The following is a 17,550-nucleotide window of genomic DNA, read 5'->3' as shown; positions in this document are numbered from 1 at the left end:
AACATGCCAGCAAAAAAATAAAAAAAATAAAATGGCAGGAAAGAAAAATAAAGAAAGAAAGAAAGAAAGAAGAAAGAAAGAAAGAAAGAAAGAAAGAAAGAAAGAAAGAAAGAAAGAAAGAAAGAGTAAGAGAAAGAGCTTTGAACCTGCTGACTGTATCACGATAATGACTTAAACACAATGGACAGGCTTACCCAATGCTCAAAATAAATAATTATACTCCTTGGTGGAGAGTGGGTTACACTAAATGACCTCCCGCTTTTTAAAATTGATCCTCCAACAACGTTGGGAATGCTCTTCTATTAATATCGCTATGGGCAGGGGGTTGGACTAGAAGACCTCCAAGGTCCCTTCCATCCCTCTTCTTCTGTTAAAAGCTTTATTTTGCTTTCCTCCAGTTCTGCCAAAATGGCGGCCGCTTTGCAGCTGGCGTGCTTTTTTGTGGCTCTGCTTTCCACCGTGTTCCTGGGGGCAGCGACCTGGTCCGACTGCTGGATCGTGAACGCCGATGATAGCCTGGAGGTCAGTGTCAGGAAAACGCCAACGGCGTGTGTTTGTGTGTCTGTGTGTCTTTGAGTGTGTGTTTGTGTGTGTGTGCGTACCTGAAATCTGTTTTTCCCTTCTCTATCTTCTCTTCCTTCTTCCTCTGAAAAAGTCCCATAGAAGCGTGGTTTTTTTTCCCCTGGATTAAATGGGAAGTAGGGAAGGCTGAGAGGCTGGTGGGACTAGAACTCCCAGTCTCGTGGTGACTGACCCAATGTCACCCAGCCGGCTTTCATGGCTCAGGCGGGACTAGAACTCCCAGTCTCCTGGTGATTGGCCCAAAGTCACCCCGTTGACTTTCATGGCTAAGGTGGGACTAGAACTCCCAGTCGCCTGGTGATTGGCCCAATGTCACCCAGCCGGCTTTCACGGCTAAGTTGCGACTACAACTCCCCGTCTCCTGGTGATTGGTTTCTACCCAAATCATCATCAATCGGGATCACATGACCGTAGGATGCTGCCGGCGGCCTTGCCAAGCATCGCAAAAGGCAATGATGTGACCAGGGACTGGAAGGGTCTGGATGTCGGCGAACCTGAATCACGATGTAACTTTCGGGAAGCCCGTCGTATCTTCCGACGGACGTAATTCGAGGACTACCTGTAGCTTAAGCCAATCGCCTTTCTTTTCTTAGGTCAGCCACAAATGCCAAGGACTCTGGCGGAAGTGCGTCACGAACCTGCAGGACGGCATTAAGACCTGCGATCAGTTCGATTCCATTTTAGCAGAACACCCCAGTAAGTGGCTTAACGCAACACACAACATTCTTCGGTCCGTTCAGAACAATGCGGTCGACACAACCACAACAACAACAACTATTTTTCCAGCAATTCAGCCAAACATTTTCTCCCTGGATTAATTGATTGAAGTGATCTAGAGCCTCCTGCTTGAGAAGGGGGTTGGATTGGATGACCTCCAAGGTCCCTTCCAGCCCTGTTATTTCTGTTAACTTGACCGTTTTGCTCCCCGGCAGTGAAAATTGTGGTGACGAGAGCTTTGTTGATCACTGCTGACATGCTTTCGGGCTGCGCCCTGGTGCTCTTGGCGGGAGGTCTGGATTGCATCAAAATCTTCCAGGATGAGCCACAGATAAAACAGAAGATGCACTCGGTGGCTGGATTGGCACTCGGGACCGGAGGTAAGCATACATCGTGCTTGTTATACAGCTGGCCCTTGTTTTACCGCCACGACGGAGCCCAAGCTTTCTGTTGCTAAGCGAGACTAATAACAATGGTCGTTTTTCTTGACGTACCTGCCCAGGTGCGCTGGGGCTGGTGGGCTCCCTCTGCTACGCCGTCAACGCCTACCTGGAGAGGGTTGCCCACGTGCCTCACAACGTCTTTCTGGATGCCCACCAGGACTTTGGGTGGTCTTGCTGGCTGGGATTGATTGGCTCGGTGGGAAATTTGGTGGCCTGCCTTATCCTGTCGTGCTGTCTTCATTGTTCCTATACAGGTCAGTGAAATGGGTAGATAGACATTGTCCCTACATTCTATTCTATTCTATTCTATTCTATTCTATTCTATTCTATTCTATTCTATTCTATTCTATTCTATTCTATTCTACAGGTATTCTATTCTATTCTATTCTGTTCTATTCTATTCTATTCTATTCTAGCCAACCCAGATGTTGCCTTTGCATCCCGTTGCAATCTGACTTTTGCTTCCTGGTCGTTAAACAGGAGCTGACCTGGGCAGGAAGTCTCGTGGTGCCCCCCCAACTTTGCAGAGATCAACTTCCAAAATGTACGCCGTCGCTTCCCGCGTCTGATGTACGAATCGGCGTTCGGAGATCCCGTCTCTCGCATCCTGGCATTTGGGGAGGGCAACGGGAGATGCTTTAAAAGAGAAAATTGTTCCAGTCTTTCTGTCTACTCTAAGCTTGGGGGGGGGGGAACATAACAATTTGCCTATGTTGAACCCGGTGGGGTAGTCCTCAATTTATGACTGCAATGGAGCCCAATATTTCTGTTGCTAAGCAAAACATGTCTCTGTACTGGACCTGGTCTGCTGTGAAGGATGGAAGAAGCAAGCATCGGTTGAAAAGGAGAAATCTGTCTTAGGTTTCTGGAATGTCAGTGGACTGAAAGAAAAATAAAAATGAATTGGAAATCTGTTGCTTAGTTTCCTAAGGAGATTTTACTGGTTGGAAAATGGAAGAGGGGAAACTGCAAAGGATGAAAAGATCAGTGGGTCTAAATTTGCACATTGTACCCGACTGTCCTGGATGCAGGTATTATTTCCCAGATTTTATTTTATTTTATTTTACTTTATTTTTTTTTATTTTATATTTTTTCATTTCATTATTTTATTATAATTTTTATTTTATTTTATTTATTTTATTTTTAATTATTATTTTTTATTTTATTTTATTTTTTATTTTATTTTATTTTTTATTTTATTTATTATTTTATTTTATTATTTTATTTTATTTTATTTTATTATTTTATTTTATTTTATTTTATTATTATTTTATATTTTATATTTTTCATTTCATTATTTTATTATGTTTATTTTATTTTATTTTATTTTTTATTATTATTATTGTATTTTGTTTTTTTATTTTATTTTATTTTATTTATTTCATTTTTTTGTTATTATTTTATTTTATTTTATTGTGGCAGTGAGTTCCACAGGGTGACAATGCTGCACAGCCTCCTTTCCCAGCCAAAGCTGGACGTCTTCCTTTAGCCTGGCAAAAAAACCATATTTTTATTTATTTCATAGATCACATTTGGATCTCCCCCCCCCAACTTCCATCAGCTAAAAGCAGAGAGGATGAGCTTTCCTGCCGTCCTGTCCCTTTAAGAAGAGGAGGGGGGGAGAGCAAGTGGGCGGGTGTCTGCGGAACTGGGGGGGGGGAGAGCAGAGGAGGGCGGAGGCTGGTGACATCACCTCCCAGCCTGAACCCCTAGCTTTCCTTATGGGGAGGGGGCGGATGAAGTGAGCAGGGGAGCTGGACCCCTGATCTTTCCAGGCGGAGCTGCAGGAATCCAGGTCCCGTCTCCCAAGGATGCTCCTTCATCCCTCGTGATCCAGGTGAGATCTCCCCACATCTGGTACCCAACCGCCTCGCCTCCAGGCCCTGCAGAGGATCCAGGAGCCAAGCCTCCATCCATCTGTCCGTCTGTCCGTCCGGTAGCTGCATCTCCCCCATCCCCTTGGCTGGTGGGGGGGAGACAAAGGGAGAGACGGGGGGGGTTTCCCGTATCCAGACTCCCACCTTCCTAAATGGGCCATGATTTCCCTCAATCCCCTTCCCCCCCCCACCAATTAAAACTGCTTGTTAAGGCCAGGAGGGAGATGCCCTGCATTTGCTCCCCTGTGCTGATTTTTTCCCCAAGTTTCTAGTCCTCTTGATTTTAGATTTCTGAGCAGAAGGAAGCTTTCCCCATCGCTCAGTGGCAAGCCATCGAGCATAGAATAATAGAGTTGGAAGGGACCTTGGAGGTCTTCCAGTCCAACCCCCTGCTCAGGCAGGAGACCCTATCCCATTTTAGACAATTTCTGGTGGTAAGCCGTTCCACTGGTCAATTGTCCTCACTGCCAGGAAATTCCTCCTTATTTCCAGATTGCTTCTCTCAGGCGCTTGGTAGAATAAGCCAGAAAATGTTTCATTATTGTCACTGCATGCTCCGCCCAAATTTAAACGGTCCCTTTAGCTAGGGCAGTCTTTTTTCCTTGGATCTCCATCGATCAGCTTCCCAAATCAAAATCTTTGGCAGATGGCAGATGGCTCTGTGAAAGTAGCTCTCCCCGCGATTAGAAATCTAGCATGTCAGGGAGATGAGCTTAACTTTCCGGCCCAAATTTGAAGGCTGGTCTCAAATGCCTTATTGGGAGCGCAGGGATTCGAGACTGCTGACACGTTTTACCTCTCCCTCTTTTGGGCCCAGCCAGGTCGTCCCCGACAAGTAAACGCACAATGTCTGCTCCTTGCAGCAAGTCCAACATGAGCGGTCCGACGGTCCTCACGAGTCCGTCCGGCGAATTGCTCTTCCCTACCGTCTCTTCTCCGGATCTCTGGAGGACTCAAGTGGTGAATTATTCCGGCTCCGTCCCCCGGCACATCAGCCATCGGGCCAACAACTTCAAAAGGCACCCGAAGCGGAGGAAACCGGTCGGACCCTCCCCGCCTCCTCCCCCCAACACCCCCTGCCCGAAGGACTGGGCCCCCTTCGTAGAGATCCACCAGGAGAGATCTTTCTTGAAACTGCTCTTCAACGGGTTCATCTTGTTCGGGATCGAGTTCAGCTACGCCATGGAGACGGCCTTCGTCACGCCGGCCCTGCTGCAGATGGGCCTTCCCGATCAGCTGTACGGGATGGTGTGGTTTATCAGTCCGATCCTGGGTGAGGCAGTTAAAATCGGGGACGGGGGGGGGGTCTGGAAAGTCCAAAATGCCGTGGGGTTTTTCCCGCGTAGGACGGTTAGATCCCACCTCTCGGCTCTTGTCAGGAGAGCCTTGGGAAGAAGAGCTGTTAGGGAGAAAGTAACCAGCGACTACGCCCCGGGAAAAGAGGCAGGGTGAGAAGGAGGCTCTAGATTAAGCCATCTTGATGCTCTTTGATGTGAGAAGTGGCGAACTGGGCTGATCTTTCAAGATTCTATCTGACAGAAGAGAATATTTGCAGCTTAGGGTTGAATTGTGGGGTCCTGGGTGCTCTCTGAGCAGGGTGGTTTTCTTGCAGACGTTTCATGAACCAAGTAGGCAACCTCATCAGTGCTGGAAGAGAGTGGAGTTTGCAGAGAGGAGAAGGAGGAGGAGAGGGAGGAGGAGGAGGAGGAGGAGGAGGAGGAGGAGGATACCTGTGGGGTCCTTGGTGCTCTCTGAGCATACATTGTCTTGCAGACGTTACATGACCCAGTTAGAGAATGTCATCAGTGCTAGAAGGGAGTTGCTTTGCATGGAGGAGGAGGAGGAGGAGGAGGAGGAGGAGGAGGAGGAGGAGGAGGAGGAGGAAAAGGAGGAGGACGACGATGACTGTGGTGCTCTCTGAGCTTGTGTTCTTGCAGACGTTTTATTACCCAACTTGGTAACATCATCAGTGCCAGAAGGAGGTGGGATCTGCTGAGTATAAATAACAGCCTAAACAAGGATCCATCAAAAACACGTCTACTAACACGGACAGACAAGTCCCTTGACCCCAATTTCCTTTGTCATCCCAGGTTTCTTGCTGCAGCCCTTATTGGGGGCTTGGAGTGACCGTTGCACCTCCCCGATGGGTCGGAGAAGACCTTTCATCCTCGTCCTGGCAATCGGTAATTGGGGAGGGGGGGGGAACTCCCTGCACTCAAGAAAGCTATATCCCATTTAAGAAAGTCTGAGTTAAAATACCGACATGCTACCTTTCTGCTTGCGGGGAGATGCGATTGGCTTATTGCTTTTAGCCGGTTTGGAGATGTGCTCCTGCCCGTCAGTTATGCAGGGAAGGTGTCGCTCAATTGTAGCCTGATTCTGATCCTTATTTTGTGGAAGAAAAGATGTTTCCGTATTTATGGCAGATGTAAGCCTTGGGCAGGTCAAAGGGTCCTTCTGGGGAAGGGGTTTTAAGGGGGGGAAGGGGAATGCCGTGCACTTTTGCACGACGGGCGCCCTGCTTGGAGTTATTTGCTTCTCTGGATTGTGTGAATCCACCCAGGGAGCGTGCGTAAACTGACATCTGGAAGAAAAGAGAGGTAGAAGGATTTGGAGGTAGAGAAAGAGAGAAGCGACGTCAGAAGAAGAGAGAAGCCAACCGCTAGCCTTCCTAGAGGGGTCACAATGACGTCACAGTGATGTCACAGCGACCAGGGCATCATTTGACCTGAGTTGTGACATCAGCTGCCTATCCATTTTCAGTCTGATTCTGGTTACCACTTGCGTAACAAACCCTCATGAATTAACCCCTGGTGCAACATAACAAGCTTTGCAGAAATGGGTGGTTGTGGGAATGGGGGCGTTATGGCCCATTGCCTGCGTGATTGTACGGTTCTTCCGGTGGACGTTTCTGCCTGCTTTGCAGGGGCGCTGGTGGGACTCTCCCTGATGCTGAACGGCCGGGATATCGGCACTGCCGTCTCCGACACAGGCAACAATCACAAATGGGGCATCGCGCTGACCATCTGCGGGGTCATCTTGATGGATTTCTGTGCCGACTCTGCTGACAACCCCAGCCATGCCTACATGATTGACGTCTGTCGCCCGGCGGATCAAGACCGGGCGCTCAACATCCATGCTCTTTTAGCCGGTAAGTTCCCCACAACGCCTGGCTCTTGAGTCGTTGCTAGATGTTTCCCAACAGTCGTAAAGCCAAACCCACTGGGGAGACTCAGTTTCTCGAATTCAGAGCCAGTCGTGTCATGCTTTGATTTAAGGCAAAAGAATCAGGCACCTGTTTGCAGCTCTTTAAAGTAGCTGCCTCCATTTGTTTTATTACTCTTCGAAGTAGCTGCCTCCATTTGTTTTATTACTCTTCGAAGTAGCTGCATCCATTTATTTGCAATTCTTTAAAATAGTTGCATCCAACTGTTTACGACTCTTTAAAGTAGCTGCATCCATTTGCTTTAAAGAGCTGCATCCATATGTTGGGAACTCTTCAAAGCAGCTGCCTCTTTTTCCTTTACTGGAAAAAAGAATCTGCCTCTTTCTAAAGATCCAGAAAGAAAACTGACCCGGACTTTGCTTCCTTCCTCGCAGGACTCGGCGGTGGCTTCGGCTACGTCGTCGGAGGGATTAACTGGAACGGCACCGCCTTCGGGAAGGCCGTGGGGGGACAGCTGCGTGTCATCTACATCTTTACGTCAATCACCCTGGTGCTGGCCACCATCTTGACTTTGGTCAGCATCCCCGAACAGCCCTTGCCGTCTTTCGGCAAGCAGAAGAAGATCATGAAGAGCCCCAGTTTGACGCTCCCGCCCTCTCCCCCGCTGCTGTTCGAGGAGTGTCCCCCCGACAGCTCTGCGGGGTCCCAAAACCCGGTCCGCGTGTACGCCAACTTTAGCAGTCCCATGTCTCCCCTCAGCCCACTGACTCCGCGGTACGGGAGCCTGATCAGCTGGGACAGCTCTCTGACAGGGCTGAACGATTTCGCCTCCTCCTTCGGCACCTCAAATATCGACAGCGTCCTCATTGACTGCTTCACCAGTGGGACTGACGCCTACTTGTCCATCCCCGGAAGCTTGCCAGGGCAGGGGGTCAGGGTCAGCCTGCCCAGAGCTCCAGAGGAGTTTAATTGCCCTGAAAATGCTGCGCTGGAGAGCCGGGAAAATGGCAGGGAAGGACTGAGGGTGGGGTCCTTGGACGCTATCAAACCCCGTTCGTCGGGGATCCTGAAACGGCCGCAGACTTTGGCCATCCCGGATATCATCACCGGGAACCTTCCAGAAAGCTCTCGGCGAAGGAATGTCACGTTCAGCCAACAGGTGAGCTGGAAAAGCAGCCTTGCTTGTAATTCTCATTTGGGGGCACACTGCATTGTGGTTTGTGAGCTTCCTGTGCGCCCCTTTTGAACTGATCCAGCACCGGTTTTTGGATGCAGGTAGCAAATATTTTGCTGAACGGGGTGAAGTACGAGAGCGAGTTGAACGGCTCGAACGAAGTCTTCGAACAGCCCCTGTCGATCAAGCTTTTGTGTTCCACCGTTTGTCACATGCCAAAAGTCCTTCGCAACCTTTGCATCAACCACTTCCTAGGTAAAAGAAAAAAGAAAAGATTATTTCCAACCTTGGTTTGATTTTTTTTTTTTGTTCATCTAGGACGGAGTTTCTCAACTTCTGCCACTTTAAGAGGCGAGGACTTCAGCTCCCAGAATTCCCCAGCCAGCATGTCTGGCTGGGGAATTCTGGGAGTTGAAGTCCTCGCCTCTTAAAATGGCGGACGTTGAGAAACACAGTAGCTCTAGGAGGGCAAAGAGATCTCTGCGGTTCTCCTTTTTCCTTCTCACCTGCTTAACCTCACAACAGCCAACCGGTAGGTTAAGCTAAGTCCTAAAGTGGTTTTTGGATGTGGGTTGGCCCTGGGTGTATTGTGGCTGGTAAATCCTGGTTTGTTTGTGCCTGGGGGGGGGGAAAGCATAGGTCATCAAGGACTGGAAGGATTCTCATTTGAAAAACGTAGCTTGGGGGAAACCATCTTTTCTACCCATCTCTGATGATCTGTTTCTTCTGACGTGTTTCTTGTGATCTGATCCCGTTCTCAGGCTGGCTGTCGTTTGAAGGGATGCTGCTGTTCTACACCGACTTCATGGGAGAGGTGGTCTACCAGGGGAACCCCAAAGCCCCCCCGGATTCAGACGAGCGCCAGAGATACAATGCCGGCGTCACCATGGGGTGCTGGGGCATGTGCATTTATGCGTTCAGCGCGGCCCTGTATTCGGGTAATCGGTGGGATTTTTCGATTTGGGCGACGCAAGTGGGGATGACACGGGGGAGGGGGGAATCAGGCGGTGGGTTTTCAGGAGCAGGGAAGGATGTCCTGACCTCTGAGAGGGCTATACCACTTTACAGACACGGTAATGTCAAGAGGCGTCCTTTAAAGAGGAGGTTGCGCCCATTTTAAGGGTTGTCTCATTGAGGTTTTGAAGAGTTATTCCACTGGTGGGTTTAATTCTGAAGTTACGGTGGAAAGTTCCTATGGTTATTTTTTTCCCCTTCCTTCCTTCCTTCCTTCCTCTCTCTTCTTCCTTCCTTGTCTCTCTCCTTCTTTCCTTTTGTCTTTCCTTCCTTCATCTCTTTCTATCTTCCTTCCTTCCTCTTTCTTCCTTCATCTTTCATTCCTTCTTTCCCTCCATCTCTCTCCTTCCTTTCTTGTCTTTTCTTCATCTCTCCTTCCTTCTTTTATCTTTTTCCTTCCTTCCTTCCTTCCTTCATCTCTCTTCCTTCTTTTGTCTCTCTCCTTCCTTCATCTTTTTCCTCCCTCCCTCCCTCCCTCCCTCCCTCCCCCCTCTCCTTCCTTTAAAAAAAAAGCATGGATAATCTAATCAAATGCATAATGAAAATCTCAGAGATAGGTTTGTTCCGGATAATTTATTTGCAATTAACGCATTTGCAGTTTGCAGTTTCCCAGTTGAATGAGCTGGGTTACGTACGCTGAGGCCGTGAATGGACTTTCCTTCCTTTTGCAGCCTCCCTTGAGAAACTGGAAGAATATTTCAGCATCCGCACGCTGTATTTTATAGCATATTTAGTTTTTGGCCTCGGCACCGGTCTGGCTACCTTGACCCGGAATATCTACGTGATCCTGACGCTTTGCGTCACCTACGGAGTGCTGTTTTCCACCCTCTGCACGCTCCCTTATTCCTTGCTGTGTGACTACTATCAAAGTAAACAGGTATTGCAATTGCTCAAATTCCTCGGCCGTAGGGTCTCTGGGCATGCACAGAGGGCCCTCCTCTTTCAGAGGGGAGTCGCTTAGAAAAGAACGCTCTAAGCGTTTAGAAGTTGTGTAGAAATGAGTTAACTTTTTACTCGATGGTAGCGTTTCTCAAGCTTGAAGAGAGCTGGGCTTCCACCCCCAGAATTCTGGGATCATTATGGCTGCTTGGGGGATTCTGGGAATTGAAGTCCACCCCTCTTCAAGTGGGCGAGGATGAGGAACACTGCTCTATAATTACAGTATTGTCTAGGCATTTTTTTCTCTATAATTATTATTATTGCCGTGCAGTTATCCAAGGCACGGAGCTAGGAAGTTCGGCCACCTTTTAAACTTTTTAATCTTCTTTTTTTTCCCCTTTCTCTTTCGTCCTTCGCGAAACAGTTTGTCGGCACCAGCAAAGACGGGACGAAGCGAGGCATGGGGGTGGACATCTCCCTCCTCAGCTGTCAGTATTTCCTGGCCCAGATTCTGGTCTCCATCGTCATGGGTCCTTTAACGGCCGCGGTGGGCAGTGCCAACGGGGTGATGTACTTCGCCAGCGTGGTCTCTTTCGTGGGCTGCCTGTATTCCTCGCTCTGCGTCTTTTACCAAATCCCCCCAGGGGAGGAACTGACTGACGAACAGCAACCACTGATGCTGAGCATATGAAGGAGGGCAAAAAAATAATAAAAAAAAAAATTAGCAATTCAGGGCCCGTGTGCCATGCTCCCCCTCTTTTTTTTTTTTTTGAGGGGGCGGGAAGGATAATCACAGATGCATATCTAATTAAAAAAAAATATCCAAGATGGCTGCTGTCTTTTTTTCCCCCCTTTTGGGGTTAGAATATCAAAATGTCAAAGGTGGTAGGGGTCTCAAGAGATCATCTAGCCTGACCCACTGCTCTAGATCGCAAGGAAGGGCTTGCACGGAGCGGCTACTCCCTTTATTGACTCCGGAAATAGGAGGGCAAAATTCCTGATTCATACCGGAACATGCTGCCAGAGGGAATTCTGGGAGCGGAAGTCTTTAAAGAAGGCAGGCTGGGGCATTCTGGGAGTTGAAGTGCACCCATCTCCAAAGTTGCGGAAGTAGAGAAACACTAATTTAGAGGAAAAAATTAATTATTATGCACCATCTCTTTGTCCGCAATTAACAGCATTGCAAAAAAAAATAAAAATACCCATGCCCAAATCAATTCAAATTAAATCAAATCTAACCTTTATTATAGTTATAACCCAGCTTAACGCACATTTTAAATTTAACATTAAAATTAAAACTTAAAGTCTAAAACGATGAATGGCGCCCTTCCTGATGCCTTTTTAACTGTTTCAAGTTCTAACCAATCAGCTTTCGGGTTTCACTCTGCCGGCCAATCAAGATCCCTTTCGTTTTCATGACGTCGGCGCTCCGCAGAAAGAGCCTCGCACCAATGAGGAGCCAGGAGGGGGGCGTGGGGGGCGTGGCCTCGCCAGCGTCTGCTTAATTGTCTGTATCTGAGACAGTTGCTGCCATTATTCTGATGGGTGAGTAATTTCCTTTTTTTAATTTATTTTTTAGTGCAATGGGTGATCCTGTCGGGAAAACAACACGGAAAGCAGAAGGAATTTCTTGCAAATGCCAAGGAATAATTTTTTGCAAAAAAGAACAATAGGTTTTGTGGTCCAGGTTTGTCTATATAGGAAACAGAGATTGGTGATCCTGGTTTGTCTAGGAAAGGGCTTGGATCTTGGAAGGGGCGTCTCTTTTTTTTAAAGGGGCCCTTTAAAAAAAAAACCAGACCCTTTTGCTAGAACTCAGCGTCTCCTGGTGATTGGCCCAAAGGCACCCAGCTGGCTTTCAGGGCTAAGGTAGGACTTGAACTCAGGATCTCCTGATTTCTAGCCTGATGTCTGAATCCCACACAAGGAGTGGATGATGGTTCCAAAGGCTTTCTTAACCCATTCTTTCATTGATTAGGTCTGTCGGAATGTCTCGTCAAATCACCGTCTTGGTTATTGGCGCAGGAAACCGAGGGAAGAATTATTCTTCCTATGCTTTATATTACCCGGATCGCATGAAGGTAAAATCCTGGTGGTGATTAATGTAATTATTACTTAATATTTCTTTTTTCTTTTGAGCAGACATTTTATGTCATTCAGACAGATCCGGCAAAATCCCCGACAGTGGGTATGTTCAGTCAAACCTTTTAAAAACTTCTTTAAAAGGCACATATGTATATTTTGTATTTTATTTAAAAACAGGATTACAGGTTTTAATGTTTAATATGTTGACTATGACCTGGATGACTGAGAATCTCCATAGACATATTTTAATATTATTCCTCCAAATGTGACAAAATAAAACAGCATTTGGGATACAAGAAGTTTCCTCCCTCCCTCCCTTCACTCTTCCTTCCTTCCTTCCTTCCTTCCTTCCTTCCTTCCTTCCTTCCTTCCTTCCTTCCTTCCTTCCTCCCTCCCTCCCTCCCTCCCTCCCTTTCAGTCCTACCTACCTACCTACCTACCTTCTGTCTGTCATGTATCTTATCTATCTCAGAATCATAGACTCCTAGGGGACCTTGGAGGTCATCTAGTCCAACCCCTCGCTCAAGCAGCTGTGTGTATTTTTTTTTTGAAGAGTTGGTCCTTGATTTACGACCGGTTAGGACCAGAAGTGAGTCACAGGCTATTCGGACAGATGTTCCTAGCCTGCAGACAGACAGGCTTTCTAAAATGGTGCTTGATTTCTCTTCATTGCAGGTGGTTGGCGTGGCTGATCCTCGAGAGATCGTCCGTAAAAAACTACAAGACGCGCACAAGATCCCAGCGGAAAATGTCTTTGACGGTTGGGACCTGCTGGATTTTAATCTTCCTTTTCCTTCAAATGGCCCCTCTCATCCCCATTGCAAAAAAACCCGATTCCTTTTAAAATATTTTTTTTAATTCCATTAAAAAAAAAAAACAAATTCAAAAAAATTATTTAAAAAATCACTAACAAAAATTAAAATTATTTAAAGGAGCCAATTTTGGGGGAAGTTTGCCCTGAGTATGGGGGTTGACTTAGATGACCTCTAATGCCCCCCTTCTGATTTTCTGGTCATAGGAATCCCCCAATTCGCTGTGCATCTCTTCTGCAGCAGACTAAATATTTTTAGCGTCCCCTTTTATCCCTTGAATACAAACAGCTTTTCTTTTTTGAAGACTGGATTGCCCCTGCGGAACGGGAAAAATTTGCCGACGCTGTGATTATCACAACTCCGGACAGACTCCATAAGGTGGTCTCACTTCTGTTTTTTTTATTATTGTTTTTTAATTGTCATTTTTCTGTATTGCACTTTGCAGGGGTTTTTGTGTCACCGGGAGCATCCCTGCCACCAGAAACTGAAAATAAAAAAATCGCCTATAGAGAAAAAAAAAAAAAGACTTTTGAAGCCATGCAATCTTTTTTTTTTTTTTTTTTTTTTTTTTTTTTTTTTTTTTTTAAAAAAAAAAAAAAAAAATTAATGGTCCTTCTTCTGTGTTTGGTGGTGTTTTTTGCTCTGTCCATACTTTGCAGTTGTGCTTTCTTTATCAAATTTATTTGAAGCTCATATTATTATTATTATTATTATTATTATTATTATTATTATTATTATTATTCCTTTTCGTCAGGCACCTGCAGTAGCTTTTGCACAAAAGGGATATCACATCTTGTTAGAAAAACCCATGGCGGTAAGTTTTGGCAAGGTGTTATTTATTACTAATGTTAACAAAAGTACTTTGGGGCTTATGAAAATATTTTATTATTTTTATGTAACAATTTTATTATTTATTTTATTTTTTTAAAAAAACGCTTTGCTTATGAATTAGGTGACGGCAGAAGATTGCAAAGAGGTTGTTCGGGCCTGTGAGAGGAATCATGTTATCCTTGCCGTGTGCCACGTGCTCCGTTACCATCCAGTCACCCTGAAGATCAAGGTGATGTGTTCTTAAGCACCCAACCGGGGACATGGGGTTGGACTAGATGACCTCTCTTGTCTCGACAGTATGATGTCTCTCTTTCCAACGGCAGATTTGGCTGGCGATGTTAAGACAAAGATAAGAGGGACCAGCATTTGAATTTGGTTTTTTTTTTCCCCCACCAAACGTTCGCTCCCAAAGGCCCCAAGTAATGATGTTCTAATCATGGATAGAACAGCTTTCATGAACCCCATATCCCACAAAATAAATAAAATAAATAAAGACAGAAAAAAATTGAAACCAAGCTTTTCTCTATTTTTTTTTTTCAGGAATTGCTAGATGCTGGCTTGATTGGCGACATTTGCCATATTCAACATCTGGGACCTGTAAGAATTCTTTCTAAGATGATGTACTTTATGTAAAAAGTGTGTCCTTCGCTCCCGTTGTGTCGCCTTCTCGTGTTTAATTTTTTTTTAAATACATTTTTTTTTCAGTTTTGAGATTTTATGCTCCTTAAGCCCCCCCCCCTCCAAGTTCCACTTTCAGATTAATCGCTCTTAACCACTAGGCAGCGTTACCTAACTGGTTTTATTCTGGTTGGGAACTCATCAAATATAAATTGCCCCATAGCTTTGATCTTCTATATAGGTAATCCTTCACTTATGACCCAAAATTAAGGGCAAAATGTCTGTTGATAAGCAGGACAGTTGTTGAATGAGTTTTCCATTTGTTGACAAACTGCATTACGGTCATCGAAATGCCTGTTTTTTTTAAATTTCAGCCTTTCTAGGGTATCAATTGCCTTTTCCCCCCTCCCCCCCTTTTATTCATCTAGATAGGTTTCTGGCATTTTGCCCATTCCTTTGTCCGGGGCAACTGGAGAAACGAAAGCGAAAGTTCTTTCTCTTTATTGGCTAAATCCTGCCACGATATCGACCTGATCAATTTTTGGATGGGGAATAAAAGGTAGGACTAGCAAAGGCCGTAAAACAAGGCAAAACTCACTTAAGAAATGTCTCACGTAGCAACAGAAATTGTAGTCGTAAGTAGAGGACTGCATGTCCTCTTGGACACAACCTCTGTGCTTAAGTCTTCAAATATTTTGTTTTTTCTCCTGTCCTTTCAGATGTTTACAAGTTTCCTCTTTCGGACACCTCTTGCATTTCACAAAAGAGAACAAGGTTTGTCGTTATATCTGGTTTGATGGGGTGGCATAGGAGTGGAACTGTCATAAAACGGGGACTACTTGGGTAGTTCATTAAATTTGCCTTTTATTTTGTTTTCATTCCAGCCTGAAGGAGCTAGCACTCGCTGCTTAGACTGTTCGGTGGAATCAAATTGTGCCTATTCTGCCCGGAAGATCTACCTGGAGCGTGCAGAAAAGGTAAACTGGATCATAACATATAGAACAGAACAAAACAGAATAGAGAATATAGAAGAACAGAATAGAATAGAATAATGAATAGAATAGAAATAATAAAGAGAAGAGAAGCTGGAAGGGACCTTGGAGGTCTTCTAGTCCAGCCCCCTGCTCAAGCAGGAGAACCTATACCATTTAATTGAATTTTTAATTGGATTGAAAATTAAATTTAATTACCAGGGTGTTGGGTTTTTGGGGCTGAATGCAATGTGTAAATTCAGCATGCAGCCTTTAAAAAAATAATAATCCAGATCTCCTTTAATGTCAGCTGGGAAACTGGACCCCAGAAATCCTCAAAAATCTCCCCTAATCTTGCAGCGGTGCTAATTCCTTTCACCCCAGGGTGTTTTTAACTGGCCGGTCTCGGTGGTCTGCAGCAACGGGGGGTCTGATATAGAAACGCTGACCGAAGCCTTGCGACTCGGCCCGTACGGAAGATGCATTTACGATTGTGACAACGACGTCGTCAGCCACCAGGTACGCACTTGCGTTCGTCCGTCGTTTTTTCCGGAGCAACAGAGTCCTTGAACTTAAATTTTATGGGTTTTTTTCAGGTGGTCAATATGGAATTTGAAGGCGGGGCGACGGCTGCGTTCACGATGGTGGCTTTTACGGAAAAACTGGGGGAGCGAACCACCACCATCTATGGAACCAAGGTTAAGAGCTGAAATGCCTATTTGGGGCATTTGAAAAATGGACGTGGAAATGGGAATATTTCTCCCGAATCCGAGATTGCACCGAATCTTGGTTTGTTTTAAGCATGGTGGAATGTGTAAACCACAATGGGCTGGGGTGTTCCCACTCGTAAAGCCGGAAGTGTGACTGATAGGCAAAAGTGGCTAGTTCAGGTATGATCACGGGGTGCCCAATCTGGGTGACTTTTAAGGCCTGTGGACTTCAACTCCCAGAATTCCCAAGCCAGCCGAGCTGGGAATTGAAGTCCATCAATCAAGTCAAAAAGAATAAGAGATATTGTTGTAAACCATCACAGCTCGCGGTTAATCATTGCGGTGGGGAAGTAAGGACGGCAACGCAACCCAGATAAACCCTGCTTATTACTTCTGCCTTTCAGCCTGGCCTACCTTATAGGGCTGTTGTGCCAGGAATAGAAATTTTCTCTCGTTTTTTCCCAGTGAAAAACTTCCTTTTAACTCTCCATGGAGTTTCCTGAGCCTACAACCCAGCCTTTTATTTTCCCTTTCTCCCCCTCCCCAATGTGGTTTTGCAATTAGAAAAATATAATTTATTTTCTCTGCTCGTCTTTTTTTCCCCCCAGGGCGAGCTTTCCTGCAAAGGGGGGGGAGAAGAGGTGGAGATTTTTGACTTCCTTCAGAAAAAAAGAACTTCGTTTTTTCCCCGTTTGACGCCCGACATCCCGGCTTGTTTAGACGGTCACTGCGGCGCGGATTATTATTTGATCCACAACTTCGTCTCGGCCGTATCGGTTAAGTGGTTTTGTTCCCCCCCCCTTTTATTAAAAAAAAAACCACAGTAAAACTCAAGACTGCAATGCTCCATGCAAGTTCTACTAACTAGGATGAATTAGTTTTCCCCAACGTGGCCGTTTCGGACTACAAAATCCCATTGTTTTATTTTGATTTCTTAAATTTGTTCGCCACAAGGTGACCCATCCTTAGCTAGCACAGGTAGTCCTCGACCTACATCCGCAATCGTGTCCAACATTTCTGTTGTTAAGTGAGACCCTTAAGCGAGTTTTGCCCCATTTTATGACTTTTGGGGATGCTGGGATGGTCGTTAAGTATGAAAAATGATCGTTAAGTCGCTTTTTCCAGTACTGTTGCAATTTTGGTCACTAAATGAACTGTGGTAAATTGAGGACTAGTTACATAGCACGAGATGGGATTCCCTGAAACTCTTTCCTTCCTTTTCCAACAGGAGAATGATCCGTCTCGCATAATGACGAGCGCCGAAGAGACGCTCCGTTCTCACCTCTTGGTGTTTGCAGCCGAGAAAGCCCGAAGGGAAAACCGGGTGGTGGTGATAGAAACAGGATCCGAAAACTCGCACCCACAGCCAGCCGATGCACACGACAAATGACTACAAAACCCCTGCTGGGCTGGCTCAAAGCCCCCTGCGAAGCTTCTGAAGTGACTTTCTCTGTGACTACTGCGCCTATCGTCCACTCACCAAGGAAGACCCCAAGACGGGGGCTGCTGCCGTCTCAAATGTCCCTATTTCAGAAAAAACATTTTTCTGTTCTTAATGCTAGATTTCCGACTGCGGGAAAATGCATTTCCTTCCCCCCCCCCTTGAAAAAGACAGCTACATTTCTGCTTGCAGCTACCATACACCTTATTGAAAACTGCAGAAAATTAAAA

The 17,550-nt window shown here is 45.9% G+C and overlaps 3 protein-coding genes across 3 annotated transcripts; all 3 read left to right on the top strand.

Moving 5' to 3' along the window:
• The first annotated feature begins 408 nt into the window (after nt 1–408).
• LOC107290022 (claudin-16) lies at nt 409–2,004 on the top strand. Its single transcript, XM_015818862.1, has 4 exons — nt 409–522; nt 1,176–1,278; nt 1,515–1,679; nt 1,802–2,004. Exons 1-4 carry the CDS (start codon nt 409–411, stop codon nt 2,002–2,004), a joined length of 585 nt encoding a protein of 194 aa, XP_015674348.1.
• Nucleotides 2,005–4,492: 2,488 nt separating this feature from the next.
• Nucleotides 4,493–10,543, top strand: SLC45A1 (solute carrier family 45 member 1). Its single transcript, XM_015818869.1, has 8 exons — nt 4,493–4,892; nt 5,710–5,802; nt 6,546–6,770; nt 7,220–7,944; nt 8,061–8,214; nt 8,721–8,897; nt 9,645–9,850; nt 10,277–10,543. Exons 1-8 carry the CDS (start codon nt 4,493–4,495, stop codon nt 10,541–10,543), a joined length of 2,247 nt encoding a protein of 748 aa, XP_015674355.1.
• Nucleotides 10,544–11,357: 814 nt separating this feature from the next.
• Nucleotides 11,358–17,549, top strand: LOC107290015 (uncharacterized oxidoreductase YjhC). Its single transcript, XM_015818853.1, has 13 exons — nt 11,358–11,397; nt 11,831–11,933; nt 12,613–12,697; nt 13,054–13,127; nt 13,504–13,563; nt 13,702–13,809; nt 14,121–14,177; nt 14,627–14,757; nt 14,918–14,972; nt 15,083–15,175; nt 15,554–15,688; nt 15,766–15,867; nt 17,108–17,549. Exons 2-13 carry the CDS (start codon nt 11,841–11,843, stop codon nt 17,267–17,269), a joined length of 1,155 nt encoding a protein of 384 aa, XP_015674339.1. The 5' UTR covers nt 11,358–11,397; nt 11,831–11,840; the 3' UTR covers nt 17,270–17,549.
• Nucleotide 17,550: the final 1 nt, after the last annotated feature.

This window comes from Protobothrops mucrosquamatus, unplaced genomic scaffold, assembly GCF_001527695.2.
Source record: "Protobothrops mucrosquamatus isolate PMUCROS unplaced genomic scaffold, P.Mucros_1.0 scaffold805, whole genome shotgun sequence".
NCBI lineage: Eukaryota > Metazoa > Chordata > Lepidosauria > Squamata > Viperidae > Protobothrops > Protobothrops mucrosquamatus.
This window is presented reverse-complemented; position numbering and strand designations above follow the sequence as displayed.